The sequence below is a fragment of the Microtus oregoni genome, unplaced genomic scaffold (genome assembly GCF_018167655.1).
Source record: "Microtus oregoni isolate MIOR12 unplaced genomic scaffold, Mior012 000045F_ref0000178, whole genome shotgun sequence".
Classification (NCBI taxonomy): domain Eukaryota; kingdom Metazoa; phylum Chordata; class Mammalia; order Rodentia; family Cricetidae; genus Microtus; species Microtus oregoni.
In genome coordinates this window covers 1,517,743-1,539,034 of record NW_024543219.1, presented here as the reverse complement: position 1 = coordinate 1,539,034, position 21,292 = coordinate 1,517,743, and the positions used below count along the sequence as shown (strand labels likewise).

At 46.0% G+C, this 21,292-nt stretch overlaps 1 protein-coding gene across 3 annotated transcripts in view; it reads right to left on the bottom strand.

Annotated features, from left to right (window-relative positions):
* Atp8a2 (ATPase phospholipid transporting 8A2) overlaps positions 1–21,292 on the bottom strand; it is a 537,082-nt gene that overhangs the window by 160,356 nt on the left and 355,434 nt on the right. For all 3 annotated transcript variants that reach the window (XM_041633810.1, XM_041633811.1, XM_041633812.1), the window contains exons 28-30: positions 9,940–10,014; positions 2,486–2,608; positions 84–162 (exon numbers count right to left, since the gene is read on the bottom strand). In XM_041633810.1, the coding sequence (XP_041489744.1) occupies positions 84–162; positions 2,486–2,608; positions 9,940–10,014 (277 nt within the window). The remainder of the gene's footprint in view (positions 1–83; positions 163–2,485; positions 2,609–9,939; positions 10,015–21,292) is intronic.

Sequence of the window (21,292 nt, the reverse complement as noted above, 5' to 3'; positions counted from 1 at the left end):
AGCTGGGGGAAAGGGTACACACACTGGCCCCATGGCAGGCGACATTCCTTGCTGGTGGTGGAAATCACGAAAGCATTGCCTACCGTGCTCCAGTACTTTCATGGGAAGCCAGAAGAGGATGAGGGAGTGGACCAAGGCATTGATGCAGTGACCCCAGAAAACCTGTGGGGAGACAAACCAGGGGTCAGAGCGTTCAGGACTGGGATCTTGTGTGTAGCTTGTGACAGCTGAGGCAAGGTATGGTGGGTCCCTTCTGCAAGGGGCACTGCTAGTCTCACATAAAAAAAAAACTGAGATAAAACAACAACAACAAAAAAAACTGTTCCCTCCTGTTTCCATGTAGGTGGCAGGACGATCTCCAGATAATATTACTTCAGGACAACCTGCATGGAGATGACACGCAATGCACCCACATCTGAGAACTGAGCTTCAGTGTGTGAAGAGGACACTTCACAATCACTCAGAAAAGGGGGTAGAGGTTAAAAGTGGGAAGCAAAAAAAACCCAAATTCTGTTTATTTTGAAAACATTAAAATTCAATTTATGTATAAATTCTCAATTTTTTCACCTTAATGTCTTTTTTTAAAAAAAATTTTCTTAATATCTTAAAATACCCAAGTCATTCTTTTTTTTAAAAAGTCATCTTGGAGGTTAATGCCACACACACTAAAAAATTTTCTTTGGCGCTTGGGAGGCAGAGGCAGGCGGATCTCTGCGAGTTCGAGACCAGCCTGGTCTACAAGAGCTAGTTCTAGGACAGGCTCCAAAACCACAGAGAAACCCTGTCTCGAAAAACCAAAAAAAAAAAAAATTTCTTTGGATTTCTTTGGGGGCTGGCAAGATGGCTTAGTGGGCAAAGGTTCTTGTCACCAAGTCTGAGGACTTGAGTTCAATCCCCAGGAGTCACGTGGCTGAGGGTTGTCCTCTGACCTCCATGCATCCACAGTGACATGGCACACTGCTTCCCAAGATACAAAATAAAAAATGTGAAATTCTCCTTTAATGTTTGCAGCATTAAACAAAAGGGCACAGAGTTCTGCTTATCCTTAATGAGACTGTCATGAGCCTTTTGATGCTTTTAAAAGTTGTTTTTTTGAAGCCAGGTTATACATGTGCTGTGTTACCAAGCCCCAGCCCAGCTGAGATGATACTACTTTTAAATCCAGGAGACACATGCTCAGTGGTCTACAGGTGGCTGCAGAATGTCATGAAGGTGACTGAACCACAGTTGGGAGCACCAAACGGCATGAGATATCACTTTATGAGACAACAGGATTTGTCCCCAGTTTTATTTACCTGTCGTTTTACCCCGATGACTGGTATCAGATCCAGGCCCCGTGTGTGCTGGGAAGACTGTACCTTTGCTCCTTAAGCTCAGCCCTTATGGGCTCACTTTTGCCCATCCTTCTCCTGCCTCTTATTTTCTCCAGTCTTGCATCTGCCCAAGGATAAGGCAGCCGTGACAGCCGACCATCAGTAGCATCTCCTCGGGACAGCCTGAAAAGGTGGGTGGTCCTCTACACCCTTGTAGTCCCTGCCCACTCAGCACCAGGGCCATGCTCATCGTCTGCCTTCTCTGCAGAGAAGATCCATGGCTTCCCTTCAGGCAACATTGGCCAATGGCACCGCCACTGTTAGCATGTATATATGGGCCCACCTTGGTATTCCTGGGCCCCTACAGAATAATCTGTCCCGGTTGAGCATCTCTATTCTGAAAGTAGCAAATCCTGACTGCTCCCAAACGCAAAACTTGTTGAGCACTCGTTGAATATTTAGACATGATTCCATCTCTGAGACATATTATACAAGGCAAGTATTCCAAATTCTACCCTTTCCCTGAAAAAGTCTCTAACATGCACAACACTTTGAGTTCTAGGCATCCCCAGAAGACAGAAGGACCTTAGTTTGGATGCCCAGCTCATTTGAAAGTCAGAACTCGCCGTGCATTCCTTTAACCTGGCACTGGGTGGTGCTTGGCAGAGACAGGCAGATGAGAGCTTTTTGGACAGGAGGTCACCCCCAAAATACCCAAATCAGTGGATTTCGGGCTTCATGAAGGATTCCGTCTCAAAAAATAGAGTGGAGAATGAGAGACACCCAATGTTCTCCCCTGGCCTCTGCATGCACCTGCATCTGTGTGCCCTTCCCGCCATGTGCAAGCATGCATATACCTCACACACAAAATTAAAACCAGTAAGCTAAGTTTGTAGCCAGCCTTAACAAGGGCCGCATGAGAGCATATGGCTGACTGTAATGGGAAGGGACATGGGATGCTGCTGCCCACAGAATACCAGAGCTGTGGGGAGAAGGCAGGAGACGCTGGCTGGACCTGAGGGAATTGCCTCTGGCTCACAGGACCGGACGTGAAGGGGCTGTGTCAGCGCCCTCTGTAAAGGACCACTCATCTCATGGGAGGGTACTCAGAGCTGAAGGAGAGGCAGGGCTGTGCCTTTCGTAGGCGAGAGCTGTTTCATCATATTGTTTACCTTAGTGTTGAAGCCTTCTGCGTTCTGGGTGATTTTGTAGAGCTGTGGAAACCTCAGCATGCTCTCCTGAGTACAAGACCTCTCAAAGATTCCCAGAGTGAAGGGCGGCAACGCGGTGAAGATCTGCATGGAGACAATAAGCCATTAAACACAGCCCTCTGCCTCACACTGAGCCAGTGTTTCGGCTCTGCAAGCGATGACTTAATTTCTAGTCAAGTCCAAACCCGAGGCTCCATGATTCACAACCTGCCGCTCATTTGTCAAATAGAACAAAAGAAATAAAAAATTAAAAATAACCATTCTTTATTGTTAATCCATGCAAATGAATCCATGGAGTGCTAAGAACATAAATCCCGATGAGCTAAGAACTCAGAGGTGAACGGCTGCCCTCCTATCTAGAACCAGCCGTGATGGTGCTCACGCTACAATTAGCTCCAGGAAGTGGCGTGTTTTCTGTCAGAGCAGGTTGTACAACTTTTCCTCCTGAGTCTCTCTGCATGGCTTAGGAGGCACTGGTACCTCATTTACTGTGGTTACTTATTGTGAACAAGATGGGGGCAGACAGTGTGGGCAGCACTGAGAATTCAGACATTGCTTCAGCGAGGAAGAAAGTCCAGAAAGTTTCTGAGCCCCTGTGTGTACTGCAGAGGAGGTAACCTGTGACAACAGGGTGATGGGGATGCAATGGTGTGATGCGTGGGGGCTCAGCGAGGTGGGTCAGCCAAGGATGTTCCTGTGTTGTTGTGAAATAAGGACTCAGTGCATCAGAGCACGGGGCTTGCAGGGCATGGGACCTATAGGATTTGGCAGGGTGATGCTGAGTACGGTGAAGGGTGCTCCTGGTGCCTCCTTTGAGAAGGGTACCCTCTAACACTCTCAGGCATTGACAACGTGTTTTGGGGAAACCTGTAGCATGTGAAGGATGTACCTGGCTGGGGACACAGTACAAAGGTGAAGGGAGACCACAGAAACACTCTCGGGGGCACTAATCTTGAGTAGATAGAGTCTCTGAGGTGCCAACTTTCACATGCTCTCCTCAGGCGTCAGAGGGGCCCGTGTTTCTGTTTTGCAAAATAAAGTGAGATGATGAAGATGCGTTTGGAAGGAATGAGCTGTCTCCATCCTGGGCACGTGGGTCACTCTCTCACTTGGCCCATGATTTTATCCTCTGTTTTGATGGAATCTCTACCCTCAAACCCAGTCAGCTCTGTAGTCATGGAATAGAACAAGCCCCTCTAAGAGAATCTCAAACCTACACCAGTTACCTGGAGACTGAGAGTCTGACCAATGACACACACCTTCCCCAGGGCTGCTGGGGTCAGACAGGCGAGCCAGGCCAGGGACTCTCCCAAGCGCTGGCTTTAGCTCAGGGTCAATGGGAAGCAGCCCTGCGATTTCAACAGGCTACAAGGAGACTAGGAACGACTGCTGTCACTTCTCTACAGCGACAGCAGCTGGTGTTTCATAGTGAGCAGAGGGCGTGGCCAAAAACTGTCTCAGCAGCTCCGCATGCATTTTGGGTTCATCTTTCACCTCCACTGTTCTGTATCGGTACACGCATCGTACATAGACTCTGCTACCTTTTTCCTTTCTCTCTTGTATTTGAATCTCTCCTCAATACACCTCAAGCCCTCTCTAGCCCTCATTCCTGGGGGGGTAGCCCAGCAAGCTTTGCCACACTTTCATCTTGCTTAAAGCATGCTGCATTCACCTATGTAGCCTGCTTGGGGACATTTTTTTTTGTAACAAAATGGAGACATTACACACACTTATCTTCATCATAAATTTTGCTTAACAATACATCACAGAAAGCTCTTTAAGCCTCTTGGATTTAACACGAATGCAGTCTTTTTAGTGCTCTTTAGTGTTTATATAATAATTCACAGCAGGGATGTGCCATACTGTTGAGTTATTAATCCATCGGCAGACATTCATCCTTTTGTTTTTACCATGAACATGCGGCAAACATTTATTATATGGTGTCATATATGCTTTGCTTTTATTGCATGGGAGGAAGAGCTGCCGGGTAAGGAAGGAAACATGTAGTTTGAATTTTATAAGATGTTGCCTGCCTGCACTCTAAAAAGAGTTCCAGCCTTTTGTATCCCCCTTTGCAAAGAACAAGGACGACCTTTCGCCGCCTTCCCGACAGGCAGGGGTTATACGCTACGTTTATTATTCTCTTGTCTCAAAAAGTCAAGATATTAACTCTTCCTTTAAAATTTTTACACTTCCCTGTCTACCAGTGAGTCTGCACATGCTGACCATCTGGGTCTGCCTGCTTCGGCAACTCTCAGTCCCTCCTTGCTCTCCGCCCATGCTCAGCTGAACCGGGGAGCCCTATGGGGTCCCAGTGGGGTCTTCCAGTTGCGTTCATTGTTTACCAGCTTCTTTTCTTCCCCACATGGTTCTTTTGAAACCTAAAAGTTTTCAAGTTTTAAGTGGTCAAAAAAGAACCTTGGACGGCCCACGTGGGGATGGTTTTCCCACCCTGGAGTTTACGTGTAGTTTTTAGGAGCCTGTGAGGGGAGTCTCATGGTTTTATTTTTCCCATTTAAGTCTTTAATGCATTTAGAACTTATTTTTCTATGAGGAATAAGCAAAGTATTCATTTTTCCCCAGATAATGAACCAGATGTGAAAACACAATTAATTCACACTTTCCCACAAAGTTGAAAAGAAAAAAAAAATCACCATTAGCACTTATTAGACTCTGATGTATTGTTTAGACTCTGGAAGGGGAACGCGGCTGTAGAGTCCCTGAGCCTGTGAGAAACACACAGTTCTTGACGGTCTTTCCGAGCTGGTCTGATAATAAAGACTACATTCTCTTCTGAATGTGTGCAGCGTATCTGTGTTCAAGTCCTCCTTATTTTCACTTATACTTTCTATAGCACCACACAGCTCCTCTTGCACCCCCAGACCTGTTCTCATTGTGTAAATGTGTACACTAGCTTATGAACTGATGCCTTTGTAATGACCTTGAAGCCATCAGAGTTTGGCCCATGGACATGTCCATAGAATTTTGTGCAGTTGTACCATACGATTTTATTTTCATTTATTTACTTATTTATGGTCTTATATATGTTCTGTTTAATATATAGTTCGGTTCTGGCCATCATAAATGTTGGGCTTACAAGAGACTGTACTGGAGTATTACAGCTTTATGATCATCAGACTTATTGCTAACTTTTTGTAATACAAAAGTCTCAGATGAGTACTAAAGAATAAAGTGTACTTAATTTGTATGCTACAGAGACTCAGCTAAACATTGTTCATTTGACAAGTAATACCCTTTTTGTATCTCTCACACTTAAAAGTCTGATATATAGAACTGTAATAATATACTGATAATCCAAACTTGAGAGCTAAATATTAAATTCTTTTTATCCTGTCCAGAATAAATTTTACCTTTAAAAATATTTTTAAGAACATTAAAAGTTTTATTTGCCCATATGGTTTTGTGATTGAGTTAGTAAGATGATTTTTGAATCATGGGTTAATACAAATGTGACGGCCCACGTCAAGCAAGCTGCGTGTAATTCAGAACACTATTGCTGACTCTTAGTGTGGGGAAAGGATTCTACTGGAATAAGTTCCTCTATCATGTTAGAAATGAGCATGTTCTGTAAAATCAAACCAAAGCCCCCTACCCCCAGTCACAACCAGCCTGAGATACACATTTTAAAAGAATTTGCTATGAATTTATATTATATTAACCATGAGAAGCTCAGGACTGAACGGAATGTTTAATCAGGTTGAATCCTGCATATGTTTCTGTTCTCATTTGTGCTATGTGTAAAAGTGTTCAAATACATCACACGGACTGTCAAAAACAACAACAACAAAAACCCAGTACGTTTTCTGTTTAAGCCCTGGTTTTAAGTCTTTATTTCCTTGTCCTTTCTCAGAGGTCCTGTAGGAATTCACTCACTCTACATTGAGCTGGATCTCCAGCCCTGCTTCTGTTTTACTTTACTGTTGAATTTTGAGACATGTCTTACTAAGTGACCTGGGCCACTCCACAGACCAGGCAGGTGTGGAATTTAACATCTTCTGGCCTTATCCTCTGTAGTAGCTGAGACCACAGGAGGTGTTCTGAGGCCCAGGTGACTTAGTCATGAGGACAGTGGGCCATTTCATGGGGATACCATAAAGTCGCAACTATGTAATTTATATAAAATATATGAGCAACAGAATCATACTGTGCTACCTGACTGGTCCCCAAATCTGAGGCCAAATAATTCTCCCTGTCTCAGTCTCTCAAGCAGCTGGAACTTGGCCATCGGATGCTCTGGCCAGCAATGTACAAGTTTGTTTTCTGAAAGGACTTCTTACTATTTCTGCAGTTTTTAGGAGTCCATTGAAATAGAAAAAGACTGAGATTTAGAATTTAGAAATAACTCATAGACCTAGAATTACTGGCTACAAGGAGAGAAAAAAAAAGTCTAATCTGGCTCTTTTGGAATTCTCTCACATGTCTAGTAGTTTTTCATTGGTTTCTCCTGGATTTTCTGGATAGACAATCGTAAATGACCGCATGAATGCGACCATTGTTTCATTTGCAGGAGCATTGGTATAAACATTGAAGCTGCTCGTGATTTTCCTAGCATTTGCAACCCTTGTCTAACTTTTTTGGTGGCTGCTGAGAACTCTAGGGTGAGGCTGAACTCTGCAGTGATAATGGCCGCTCCCCTGGTGATGGCTGGCGCCCCCCACCCCACAGTGATGGCTGGTCCACCAACAGGGAGTTTGCTGGGGATGGCAGCGTGTGCAGCTTTGCAAGCGTCTGGAATCTGGCTGACTGGCTTCTGTGTGGCTGCATTTTTATTTTTGGCCAGGTCTTATCTTGGGAACACCAGCTGAACTACTTCAAACACTTGCGTGGCACTTACTGATGGGACCTCATTTTTATTCATTTTAGTGACATAGTTAGGTTGATCTTTTAATTTGAAACTCTTGAATTCATGACATCAGCCTTGCTTTGTCAAATACTTTACTTCTTTTGTTGTTTGTTTGTTTGTTTTTTGAGACAGGGTTTCTCTGTAGCTTTAGAGCCTGTCCTGAACTAGCTCCTGTAGACCAGGTTGGCCTCAAACTCACAGGGATCTGCCTGCCTCTGCTTCAAGAGGTGGGGCCTAGTGTCAGGGAACCAGGTGAGGGGTTCACCGGGGCTGAACATACACAGGCTGGCCACTGTGGGACCTTCAGCTTCCTAGACTGTGACCAGCTAAGCCTGTTTTCTATATAGAGAATTCAGCCTTGGATAGTATGCCATGATACTCACAAATGAATGAAAATCCCTTCATGTTCTCAAAAGGTTTCAAGCGTCTAGTGGAAGAGACTGCAGGACTGCTGGTCTGGTGCAAGTAGAAAGACCTTTCTGACCAGCACCCCCAGTCCCCCAAGCACCCCCAGCACCCTCAGCTCCCCATACACCTCCAGCCTTCCAGCCTCCAAGCACTCCCAGCACCCCAGGCACCCCCAGCTCCCCAACCCCCCAACACTCCCAGTACCCCCAGCACTTCTATCATGCCCCAGCACCCACTTTAATTCCTTGTCTAGGACTCTGGTAACCTAGGGTTGGTTCACCTCAGAACTGATTTATCTGCTATAGAGTCTTCTTCTCTATTGGTTGGTGGGCACTGTGTACACAAAACATGTTCCCTACCCTACACATTAGAGGTCAGGTGATTCCTAACCTTGCACAGGCGCGGCACTCCCTGGGAGCAATCCTTTAAGAAGATGCACATCTCGGAGGCACTCTCTACTGAGTGACTGAGGGCTCAAGAATCTGTGTTTTTAAAAACACAGATTTTTAAAATCTTGTTTTTCTTTCCTGTGAGTGGACTATGGGTCTTGTTTTGATCAACACTGTCCTTCAGCCTCCTTCAGCCCATGGGGCTCAGGCATCCCCTAAAATTTCTTAGGTTTAATTTGAATTTTCTGAAGCTATCTAGAGCTAAGAAAACCATAACCTGATCATGAAAACAGGTTAAACTCTACTCATTCCATAGGGTGACATGCATCCTAGGCTGTCCTTAATGTTGAAGCCTATCCTTCAAGGGATCAGCCTCATGTCTGAGCTAGCTGTATGGCATGGGTTTCTATGTGGCTTCTCTAGCTATCTCTAATCTCTATCTGTTGTCTATCTATCTATTTATGTATCTATCTATCTACTAACTATCTATCTATCTATCATCTATCTCTCTATCGCCTATCTATCGTCTATCTATCTATCTATCTATCTATCTATCTATGTATCTATGTATCTATCTATCTATCAATCATCTGTCCATCCATCTATCATCTATCTGTCTAGTTTCTAGTCATCTCTAGTCTCTCATCAGCACACAGAAGTGAGGCCCTTGAGCCATGGTTGTGTGGGTGGAGGTTTGAGGAGAGCCTTAACTCGTTAAATTAGCCCTTCTCTCTCTCCGGCTCACCTTCTAGTAGATCTGCACAAGCATGTAGTACAGGTTGCAGCAGGTAACACAGTCCACTAACCATCACAGCTCAACTCAAAAGCAGAACCCAGCCTGGCCAGTGCCTGAGCCCACACACTTGATCCTTCTCACTGCTAAGTCCACAGGTCCAGGTTACACTGTGTATTCAGCATTTTACAGCTACTGAGAAAAGTGGGCTGGAGGATGTGGCTAAACAGCCACCAATGCATGCAGTACCACGAGCTGTTTTAGCCATGGCCCCCACCCCCGACTCCATCTACACCTCCCTGGGGCAGCTATTTCAGAGGTGAAATTCCATGAAGGGCAAGAAGCCAGGATTGGTACACCAAGCGGTAGGAGAGAGCAAAGCAATTCAAGAGATGAGCCACTACAGGTACCCATAGATGGGGCACCAGGGCATTTAGCCACATCTGTCCCTTAGTTCTTTCTGCCAGAGAAACAAAACCCAAGAAAACTAGACATTTTAGCTTATACTTTATAGTTAATTTTGGCTTTTGTATTTGTCCATCAAGTAATGAAAAAAAAAAAACAACCCAAACCCAAACAAACAACAACAAAACTCAAAGACACTGCAGAGTGTTCTTTAAGGAGCTAGAAGTCAGAAGTAAAAGGTATTTCTTCCAAGAAGGGCAGAAAGCTCACTAGGTCGTATGCATATGTCCTTTGCCCATATCTATGCAGGACAGAAATTTTTACTTGAAAATGTTGCAGCAGCGTTTAGCAAAGGGGGTAGCCAGGGGTCTATTACCAAGATATATGGGTTAATAATTTCACGGGGCTCCTCAAGAATGATCTGCTATGATTGAAACCATGTGTGGAGAGTTTGGGCTTCTGCAGGATGTGTCTCAGCGACAAAGGCCCTGAAGATCTATTTGCAATGCCTGCTAAGTATACAGATGATTGGCTTAGATACACTTCCCAGACATAAACACTGAAGGAAGGCCCCGCAGTCCTGCATGCTATCAAACAGAAAGGGGGGAATGCTTACCACATTGTACAAGCCGATGCACCAGCGCTCAAATAAGATCTGCCCAGAAAATCCATTAACAAAGGCGAACCAAAGCTGCAAGAGAACAAAGTTCGTCAAGTTTTATATCAATATTGACCTAAATGTTTCCACTCACTAGAGAAGTAGCCAGGAATGTGGACCACCAGCTGGACACAGCTGCCAGGAGAGACTGTGTGCCAGGACTGCGGCAATTATCCTTTCAAGGATTATAAATTCCCAATATCATAAATATCAATATCTTAAAGAATATTTATATTAAGGATGCACTGACTTTGGGAGGTCATATATGCCATGTTCACAGGGAAAAGAATTTATACCAAATACAAATTTATACCAGAAAGTCAACCCTCTGGTTAACCGAAAGAGTCTGAACTTCATGCATTTCCCCCTATAAAACTGATTTGATAAATATGATTTCTCTTTGTAGGGCTTTATAAAAAAGCTAAAGATCATAACTAATTAAAAACCAAGAAACACTTCTGTTGGTCATATATGCTTTTAGTTGACACAATAGTAACTTCCTTGATCGGCTGTCCTCTACCTCGGCAAAGGCCAACATGGGATGAGACGGAGCAAGTGCACTTAAATCACCTTTTATGATGACCTGTGGGTATTAGTGAATAAAACGCTGGATTATCGTTCATGAGCAGTTATGGAGCAAAGTGTTATACACCAGACAGTAGATTAATATCTGAAATATACAAAGCTCTGGACAAACTAAACACTAAATAAACAAACACTTCGATCAGTGAATGAGAAAATGAGTTAATTGGTCAGATCGTTCTCAGAAGATGATGTAAAACGGCCAGTAAACACATGAGAAAAGTCAGCAACCTTAGCTGTCAGAGATATGTGGATTAAACTACAATCTCAATCAGAATGATGGCATGGAGAGAATGAATGGCAACTGTGGTGGCCGGAATGAGAATGTCCCCCAGAGGAGCACAGATTTGAGTGCCTAGTCAACAGGGAGTGGCTCTATTTAGAAGGATTTGGAGGTGTGACCTTGTTGCAGGAAGTGTGTCACTGGGGGTAGGCTATGGGATTTCAAAGGCTCAAGCCAGGTCCGGTGGGTCTCACTTTCTGCCTGCTACCTGCCCATCAGGATGTGGAACTCTCAGTTCCTCCAGCACCACATCTGGCTGCATGCCGCCATGCTTCCCACAATGATGACAATGGACTGAACCTCTGAAACTGTAAGACAGCCCCAATTAAATGGTTCCTTTTATGAGTTGCTGTGGTCATGGTGTCTCTTCGCAGCAACAGAACACCAACTAAGACAGCAATCAAAGCTGTCGAGGACCAGTCCTCTAGCAGAAAACTCATGACACACAGAGATTCCCTGTGGTCCCACAGGAGTCCTCTCCCAAGAGAGTGGTTTGAAAGAAAACGACCCCCAAAGGGAGAGGCACTAATAGGAGGAATGCCCTTATTGAGGAAGTGTGCCACTGTAGAGGTGGGCTTTGAGGTCTTTTTGGGTCACATGTCCCTCAGTGTGACGTTCAGTTGTTAAAACTGTAAGCAAGTTTCTTCAATTAAATGTTTTAATTTGAAGAGTTGCTGTGGTCATGGTATCTCTTCACAGCAATAAAAAACTAAGACAGAGGTTGGTACCAGTGACTGGATGTTGCTGTGATAGGCTGGACCAGCTGTTGTTTGGAGAAATTTGTATTTTGGTACTTTGGGCTGTGAAAGCGGTGGAATGCTTTAAGCACTGCTTAATGGGTCATACTAGTAGGAGCATGGATATACTGCCTAGAGATCATTTTGGTGACTTTTTTGGCGAAGAATGTGACTGCCTTTTGTCCTTGTCTAAAGAACCTGCCTCAGGATAAAGTGAAGAGTTTTGGATTTATTCCATTGGCAGGGAAGAAATCTTAAAACGGCCTAGTACAGACTCTGTCGTGTAGGCATAGCAGTGAGTGCCTTACTGGCTGGACTATCTTTCTGACCCCCCCCCCCCACACACACACAAAATGTAAAGTATATTAAAATAAGAAAAAAATTAGAAAAGATTTAAAGATACAGTAGAAGAAAAATTTCTAAAACCTCATTATGCAAATGGAGGGTGAATCCTTTGACTTAGGAAAGGGAAGATAGAAATGGAGCAGTCACTCACACAGATGCCGACACAGGAGATAACGTGTTTATTATTTATTGATTGCTGGAGCTGAGGCACTTCTAATCCACAGCCACATGCATGTTACGAACATGCTCTTTAACTAGATCTCTCCCCGCAACCTGAATTTTGAAATCTTATAAAATTAATGGAGTATATTTAATGAGAAGAGGCCATTAACATGCAAAGGGACACGATGAAGCTGCCTTCCCACTTCTCCCCAGAGTGACATCAGAACAGAGGAAGGAGGCTAAAGTTTAGAAGACTCCGTGAAACAGTGTGGCCAGAACTTTAGCAAGTCACAAAAACTAAAAAGAATCCAGCCCTGACAACATAAAGGGATGAAGGAAGTAATACCACCTGTCTGTTACATTGGTTAAAATTCAGATTGCCCAGCAGATAAAAACAAAATCTAAAACATGTATTCTAACCAAGAGAGACATTTTTAAAAGCACGGGAAAAAATACTTAGAATAAAGTCAAATTCAAATTCCTAACCCTGTCCCACAAGCTAGCAGAATCGGAGCACACCCTGCTGCTGCTTCTTTCCCTTCCCTTCTTTTCTCCAATCCCTCCCTCCCTCTTTTTCCTTTCCTTTCTTTCTTCCTTCTTCTCTCTTTCTCCTTCCTTCCTTCTTTCCTTTCTTGTTTCCTTCCTACCTACCTACCGTGCTTCCTTTCCTTTTTCTTTCTTAATTCCTTCCTTACTACCTTCTTTCCTTCCTTAATTCCTTCCTTTCTTCTTTCGTTCTTTCCTATCTACCTACCTACCTTGCTTCTTTTCTTCTTAATTCCTTCCTTCTTTTCTTCCTTCCTTACTACCTTCTTTCTTTCCTTTCTTCTTTTATTCCGACTGACCTTCCTTCCTTCCTTCCTTCCTTCCTCCCTGGAAGCAGCAAGCAGAGCCCCAGTAGCCCACTGCACTGTCTCCCTCTTTGCTCTGTAATTGTGGTGCCAGGAATGAACCCAGAGACCAGGCCAAACACTCCATCACTCAACTACATTTGAGACCCTCAGAAATTTCATTTTTAATTAAATATCTCCGACAGTTTTTAGATTTAGTCATGTGGTACTCAACACAAAAAAATGATTGCTTTGACATTATTTGAAAAATAGGACCTGCATACACCACACAGTGATGGCTGTAGAGGACTCATCTGTTCAACAGGTACAATAACCCATCTAGAAGAATGCTATAACTCCATATGCATTGACTGTCATAAAGCAAGCTCCTAGACACATCATGAAAAGAAAAGAAAATCAAGGTGCAAAACAAGGATGTCTCTTGAAAGTCCTGCACTTCAGAGGCTGAGGCAAGAGAATCTTAAACTTGGTGTCAGCCTAGACTCCACAGCAAGACTCTATCTCTCAAAACAACGAAACCAACTGACATAGAAAACAGACAAACAAAAATCCTTCAAAACAACAACAAAATCAAGGCTAAACCTAAAAATCCCCTGAATCCAACAAAACTCATAATGAAAAGCCAGGACTGTAAAAAGGAAGAGCAAACTCAAGTACCCAGGACATCTTGCTGGGATACATCATGGACCTGATCAGCCATTATTGCTAGATGGTTCTTTCTGAGTGACTAAGGGAAGACTCACATGTGCCTGTCTAGTGAGACTCACATGTGCCCTTCCAGTGAGACTCACTCACACGTGCCCTTCCAGTGAGACTCACACGTGCCCTTCCAGTGAGACTCACACGTGCCCTTCCAGTGAGACTCACTCACACGTACCCTTCCAGTGAGACTCACACGTGCCCTTCCAGTGAGACTCACACATGCCCTTCCCGTGAGACTCACTCACACGTGCCCTTCCAGTGAGACTCACTCACACGTGCCCTTCCAGTGAGACTCACACGTGCCCTTCCAGTGACACTCACACGTGCCCTTCCCGTGAGACTCACATGTGCCCTTCCAGTGAGACTCACACGTGCCCTTCCAGTGAGACTCACACGTGTCCTTCCAGTGAGACTCACACGTACTCTTCCAGTGAGACTCACACGTGCCCTTCCAGTGAGACTCACTCACACGTACCCTTCCAGTGAGACTCACACGTACCCTTCCAGTGAGACTCACACATACCCTTCCAGTGAGACTCACACGTGCCCTTCCAGTGAGACTCACACACGTACCCTTCCAGTGAGACTCACACGTACCCTTCCAGTGAGACTCACTCACACGTGTCCTTCCAGTGAGACTCACACGTACCCTTCCAGTGAGACTCACTCACACGTACCCTTCCAGTGAGACTCACTCACACGTGCCCTTCCAGTGAGACTCACACGTGACCTTCCAGTGAGACTCACACGTGCCCTTCCAGTGAGACTCACTCACACGTGCCCTTCCAGTGAGACTCACTCACACGTGCCCTTCCAGTGAGACTCACTCACACGTGCCCTTCCAGTGAGACTCACTCACACGTGCCCTTCCAGTGAGACTCACTCACACGTGCCCTTCCAGTGAGACTCACACGTGCCCTTCCCGTGAGACTCACATGTGCCCTTCCAGTGAGACTCACACGTGCCCTTCCAGTGAGACTCACACGTGTCCTTCCAGTGAGACTCACACGTACCCTTCCAGTGAGACTCACACGTGCCCTTCCAGTGAGACTCACTCACACGTACCCTTCCAGTGAGACTCACACGTACCCTTCCAGTGAGACTCACACGTGCTCTTCCAGTGAGACTCACTCACACGTACCCTTCCAGTGAGACTCACTCACACGTGTCCTTCCAGTGAGAATCACACGTACCCTTCCAGTGAGACTCACTCACACGTACCCTTCCAGTGAGACTCACTCACACGTGCCCTTCCAGTGAGACTCACACGTGCCCTTCCAGTGAGACTCACACGTGCCCTTCCAGTGAGACTCACTCACACGTGCCCTTCCAGTGAGACTCACTCACACGTGCCCTTCCAGTGAGACTCACTCACACGTGTCCTTCCAGTGAGACTCACACGTGCCCTTCCAGTGAGACTCACATGTGCCCTTCCAGTGAGACTCACTCACACGTGCCCTTCCAGTGAGACTCACACGTGCCCTTCCAGTGAGACTCACTCACACATGCCCTTCCAGTGAGACTCACTCACACGTGCCCTTCCAGTGAGACTCACACGTGCCCTTCCAGTGAGACTCACTCACACGTGCCCTTCCAGTGAGACTCACTCACACATGCCCTTCCAGTGAGACTCACTCACACGTGCCCTTCCAGTGAGACTCACACGTGTCCTTCCAGTGAGACTCACACGTGCCCTTCCAGTGAGACTCACTCACACGTGCCCTTCCAGTGAGACTCACTCACACGTGCCCTTCCAGTGAGACTCACTCACACGTGCCCTTCCAGTGAGACTCACTCACACGTGCCCTTCCAGTGAGACTCACTCACACGTGCCCTTCCAGTGAGACTCACACGTGCCCTTCCAGTGAGACTCACTCACACGTGCCCTTCCAGTGAGACTCACTCACACGTGCCCTTCCAGTGAGACTCACTCACACGTGTCCTTCCAGTGAGACTCACACGTACCCTTCCAGTGAGACTCACTCACACGTACCCTTCCAGTGAGACTCACTCACACATGCCCTTCCAGTGAGACTCACTCACACGTGCCCTTCCAGTGAGACTCACACGTGTCCTTCCAGTGAGACTCACACGTGCCCTTCCAGTGAGACTCACTCACACGTGCCCTTCCAGTGAGACTCACTCACACGTGCCCTTCCAGTGAGACTCACTCACACGTGCCCTTCCAGTGAGACTCACACGTGCCCTTCCAGTGAGACTCACTCACACGTGCCCTTCCAGTGAGACTCACACGTACCCTTCCAGTGAGACTCACTCACACGTGCCCTTCCAGTGAGACTCACTCACACGTGCCCTTCCAGTGAGACTCACTCACACGTGTCCTTCCAGTGAGACTCACACGTACCCTTCCAGTGAGACTCACTCACACGTACCCTTCCAGTGAGACTCACTCACACGTGCCCTTCCAGTGAGACTCACACGTGCCCTTCCAGTGAGACTCACTCACACGTGCCCTTCCAGTGAGACTCACTCACACGTGCCCTTCCAGTGAGACTCACTCACACGTGTCCTTCCAGTGAGACTCACACGTGCCCTTCCAGTGAGACTCACTCACACGTGCCCTTCCAGTGAGACTCACTCACACGTGCCCTTCCAGTGAGACTCACTCACACGTGCCCTTCCAGTGAGACTCACTCACACGTGCCCTTCCAGTGAGACTCACTCACACGTGCCCTTCCAGTGAGACTCACTCACACGTGCCCTTCCAGTGAGACTCACACGTGCCCTTCCCGTGAGACTCACATGTGCCCTTCCAGTGAGACTCACACATGCCCTTCCAGTGAGACTCACACGTGTCCTTCCAGTGAGACTCACACGTACCCTTCCAGTGAGACTCACACGTGCCCTTCCAGTGAGACTCACTCACACGTACCCTTCCAGTGAGACTCACTCACGCGTGTCCTTCCAGTGAGACTCACACGTACCCTTCCAGTGAGACTCACTCACACGTACCCTTCCAGTGAGACTCACTCACACGTGCCCTTCCAGTGAGACTCACTCACACGTGCCCTTCCAGTGAGACTCACACGTGCCCTTCCAGTGAGACTCACTCACACGTGCCCTTCCAGTGAGACTCACTCACACGTGCCCTTCCAGTGAGACTCACTCACACGTGTCCTTCCAGTGAGACTCACACGTGCCCTTCCAGTGAGACTCACACGTGCCCTTCCAGTGAGACTCACTCACACGTGCCCTTCCAGTGAGACTCACTCACACGTGCCCTTCCAGTGAGACTCACTCACACGTGCCCTTCCAGTGAGACTCACTCACATGTGCCCTTCCAGTGAGACTCACACGTGCCCTTCCAGTGAGACTCACTCACACGTGCCCTTCCAGTGAGACTCACTCACACATGCCCTTCCAGTGAGACTCACTCACACGTGCCCTTCCAGTGAGACTCACACGTGTCCTTCCAGTGAGACTCACACGTGCCCTTCCAGTGAGACTCACTCACACGTGCCCTTCCAGTGAGACTCACTCACACGTGCCCTTCCAGTGAGACTCACTCACACGTGCCCTTCCAGTGAGACTCACACGTGCCCTTCCAGTGAGACTCACTCACACGTGCCCTTCCAGTGAGACTCACTCACACGTGCCCTTCCAGTGAGACTCACTCACACGTGCCCTTCCAGTGAGACTCACTCACACGTGCCCTTCCAGTGAGACTCACTCACACGTGCCCTTCCAGTGAGACTCACTCACACGTGCCCTTCCGGTGCTTTGAGCTTTCAAAACATCTGCGCTTTATTTACACAAGCAGTTTTCAGCTAGAGACCAGTGGCCAAGGAGGAGACATTTCACACTGTGTGGAAATCCCCTCCACAGTCACTGCCTGAAGGAGGGTGCTAATTGTCATGGAGTCTGTTGAACCCTCTATAAAGCCCAGGTGGCCCCGACAATGACCTCATTTGACCCCCAACTGTCAGTAACACGCTGGGGAAAAAGCTGCCTAGAGGCTACCTGGAGCATCATGCTGTGGCCACAGCAGATTCCTGAGGGACCAGCGTAGCCCTGGAAGTGAGTTAGGCAACTTCACAAATGTGAGCCTACACACAGTCCTATATCCCTAAAATAAATCACTAAAAGTTTACTTCAAAGAGCAAGTACAAACTCTGTGTGACCATGATACGCACACTGGTGAAAATTTCTAACAAGAAGGAAGGCAAAAAAAATCTTAGTAGAGCTCTTGTCTCCTCTGAATTGACTCGGGCACAGTGATGGCGCTCTTCCTACCAATCACCTCTGGGTGGGGGGGCACTTCAGAGCGAGGACTTTGATCACCCGCCCCAACCCCGCTCCTCCCCGCCCCCCAAGCAGCAGCAGCTGTTCCCACAGCTTGGCTCAGCTGGCACAGGCCTGCTTCCTCACAGTCTGGCTGGGCTGGCGCGCATTTTTATCATTTGCAGGTGCTGCCGGGGTTTGGAGTGTAAACAAACTCATTTTAACATTTTCATCTGCAATCACCAGTCACTGGATGATTAGACGCGCTTATTTGATCAGAACTCTTTTTTGGGGGGGAGGGCGGGGTAGAGAAAAATGAAACCCAAAATACACAGAACAAGCTCCTCCCCCAAACCCATTCTATAATTTCACAACCCATGAGCGGTTTGTCTCCCCTCACCCCCCCGTGAACATTCAAACTTGATTTCATTTTAGAAAGATTTCCACAGGTAAAGGGAAAGTATGAAAATGTACTGTACTTTCAAACCTTTTTACCAACAGACTTAGTTTTTATTTTATTTACTGGTGAGGCAGGTACACGATGCCTCTCTGACACACTATAAAATCAGGCTTTCACACCCCTTAGTCATATACAAATGTTAATTCATACGTAAAAAACAGCACCACCCAATTCCTGAACACTAAAGTCATTCTGGATGGGCCACTGGCTCTCAGGTTCGGAGACCAAACACGGCCCTCAGTGCAAACAGATGGCCTGTGCCCCCAACTGGCAGCTCCCAGAGGGCAGCGAGCTTGCGGCCGCTGTGCTCTACTCCTGTGGATTAATGGGAGAAGATTCCTCTGCCTTAGCTTTCTTATTAACCAGGAATGCTCTTAAACGAACCTAGCCAGAGCCTAGACTGCCCAGCCTCAGACTCAGCGGGATGGTGGGAGGCGAGCCAAACGCTGCAGCGTGCCAAGCTCCTGGGGTTTGGGTCCTCAAACGTTGGGCTGTTATGAGCAAACTGACCCAAACTTATTAAATGGCTTTTCCTTCTTGGAGAAAGATCCTTCTTTGCTTTAACTGCTGCCGGACTGAAAAGAGCAGGAACCTTGCTAGTTAATGGTACGGGCTCCCGTCTGGAGAAGCGGCTGCCATTGTTCAACCTCGGAGGAGCAATGCTCATACCTGTCACTGCTCCCGCTGACAGCCATCTTGTTTAATAGGTAATTGCTGGTCTGGGGGAAAGGATGGCTTGTCCTTCCAGGTGCCTGGAAGAATAAGGGAGGGGAAAATGTCTTACAGAGAATGATGGAATAAATTAGCCATCGGATTTCATCCTGAAGGGGAACTGTAACATGATCTAAGAGTTTGCACATCAGGTCTGAGACAATGAACTGGGATTAAAGACATTTGTTTTAATGACAAATTGCTGCTTTCCTCTTTCTCCCACTTAACACGGTCATCTGAATCAAAAGCAAAAAACAAAACAAAACAAAACAAAACAAAAGCCTAAATATGTCCTTTGCCTAAAATTCTATTTCTGGAAATCAATTTCCCACTGATAAAAGCACTGGTCTATAAAATCACTGCCTTATTTTACAACATTGTTGGCAAAGGGTAAGGGGCTGAGACTCTTTCTAAACAAATTTTTGCTATTGTATATGATCAATATGTATTGGGTATGTGTGAGGCCAAAGAACAATGCTGGAATCCATTTTCACTTTATGGTTGATGTGTGTTCAGGCAATTGTTGGTGATCAGGCTTCCTCACCAAGTGCTGTACCATCTCTTTGATCCAGACACTAAAGTTCATCAGTAGAGATCATGGGACTGCAGCAGATCTACAAAATATTAAGCACTTAAAAAACGTGCATAGGAAATCAAGGGGAAAACAAAATCAAAGGTGTAATAGAGAGGAAGGGGTATGAGACGCAACAGCAAGGGAGGTAACAGGCTTTAGAAACTTCCCCTCCGTGATCTTTTGTCTGATAAGTTAGATGACCAAGAAGCCAAAATGAAGCAGAAACTCAAAAAGATGATGTGGTAGCCAGGCACGGCCCCATTTTAACTCTTGGGAGAGTTTTCCCCTGTTCAGTCAATATTAGATGGGCAAAAACCAGAAGCAAAACTGCAGACCTATAAAACAAACAATAAAAGGAGAACGGTGTGCATGGATCTAGGTCTTGTAGGAGCGTATAAAGAGGCACATTCATATACATTTATTTGAACCCAAGAGAGAGCACTAAAGGCCAGTACCACCGTGTCTGTGGATGGCTGAGCAGAAGCAGAGGCAGATGGGAGGAATATTGTCAGCTGTATGCATCACTGTTATCATCACGGCACACAGATGTTACTTCAACTTTTGAAAATTACATAGAGCTCAGTCTTCCGTGTACCAACTGCACTCGTGTTTCTCTTAGCATGTCATACTCTTTAATCTTTGCTGCATTTTCGGAATGCGCCATACGACCAAAAGTTGTATGGGTTTGATTCATGATAGCATCCTACAGACCTGGCCCAGGGCTGGGAATACAGTAGCAATGGATGCTCACAGAGTATTAACACTTCAAGAGGAAGCTTAGTGAGCACGTGATACATTCACCTTGACTTAACTTTTTTTCTGAGAATGGGTCCTTACTCTCACAATGGATCACTCTCTTCACTTTCCAAAGAACAGAAAGAAATATGAGGATGCTAAGGAGTCGAAGGCCTTGTTACACCCCCAGTGGATTAGCTCACTTGAACCTCATCTCCACCTTCACAACTATAATTTCATCTCATGGTGAGGAAATCGGAGCACAGAAAAGAGAAAGGAACAAGGTCCACACTACACCAATGCCTAAAGACCACATGGCAAATAGTGCATATCGAATAAGCTATTTTCAAAACATTTAAGTGGAGGCAATTCAATATCAAATCCGTATCTATAACTAATATGCTTCTGATATTTTAAGACTGTAATATCAACAAAACACTTTCCAAATGGAAAACTCATTGAGAGAATAACCCAGATTTTTCTCAAATTCCAAGTTAAAGATGCAGAGGTTCTTTGGGGCTTGGGAAGCAGGTTACAAAAGTCTTCCTCACCAGTCCAGTTTGAAGTAGTTCCCATTGATATTCTGAGCCAATCTATTGCTAACACAGCTGAGACTGACCCAGCAGACAACAAAAAGCAAACTTCAAAAGTAGTATTTATTATCCAAATTCCTTGAATAAAAACATGCAAGCGAATGCTCTTGGACTAAACAATCAATGCTGTTTAAAAGGACCAGAGTCTAAAAAAGCATAAAATAAATTGGAAATTATCACATCAAATGAATATAGCATAAGATGTGTGAGTATACATTTTATTACCTTTTTTTCTTTTCCATTCAAATTTCAGATGACCCAACAAGTTGAATGTTATGGCCCAAAGCCACAAAGTTGGTAAAGGGAAGTCTGGTAAACATTTTTTAAAAGTGTC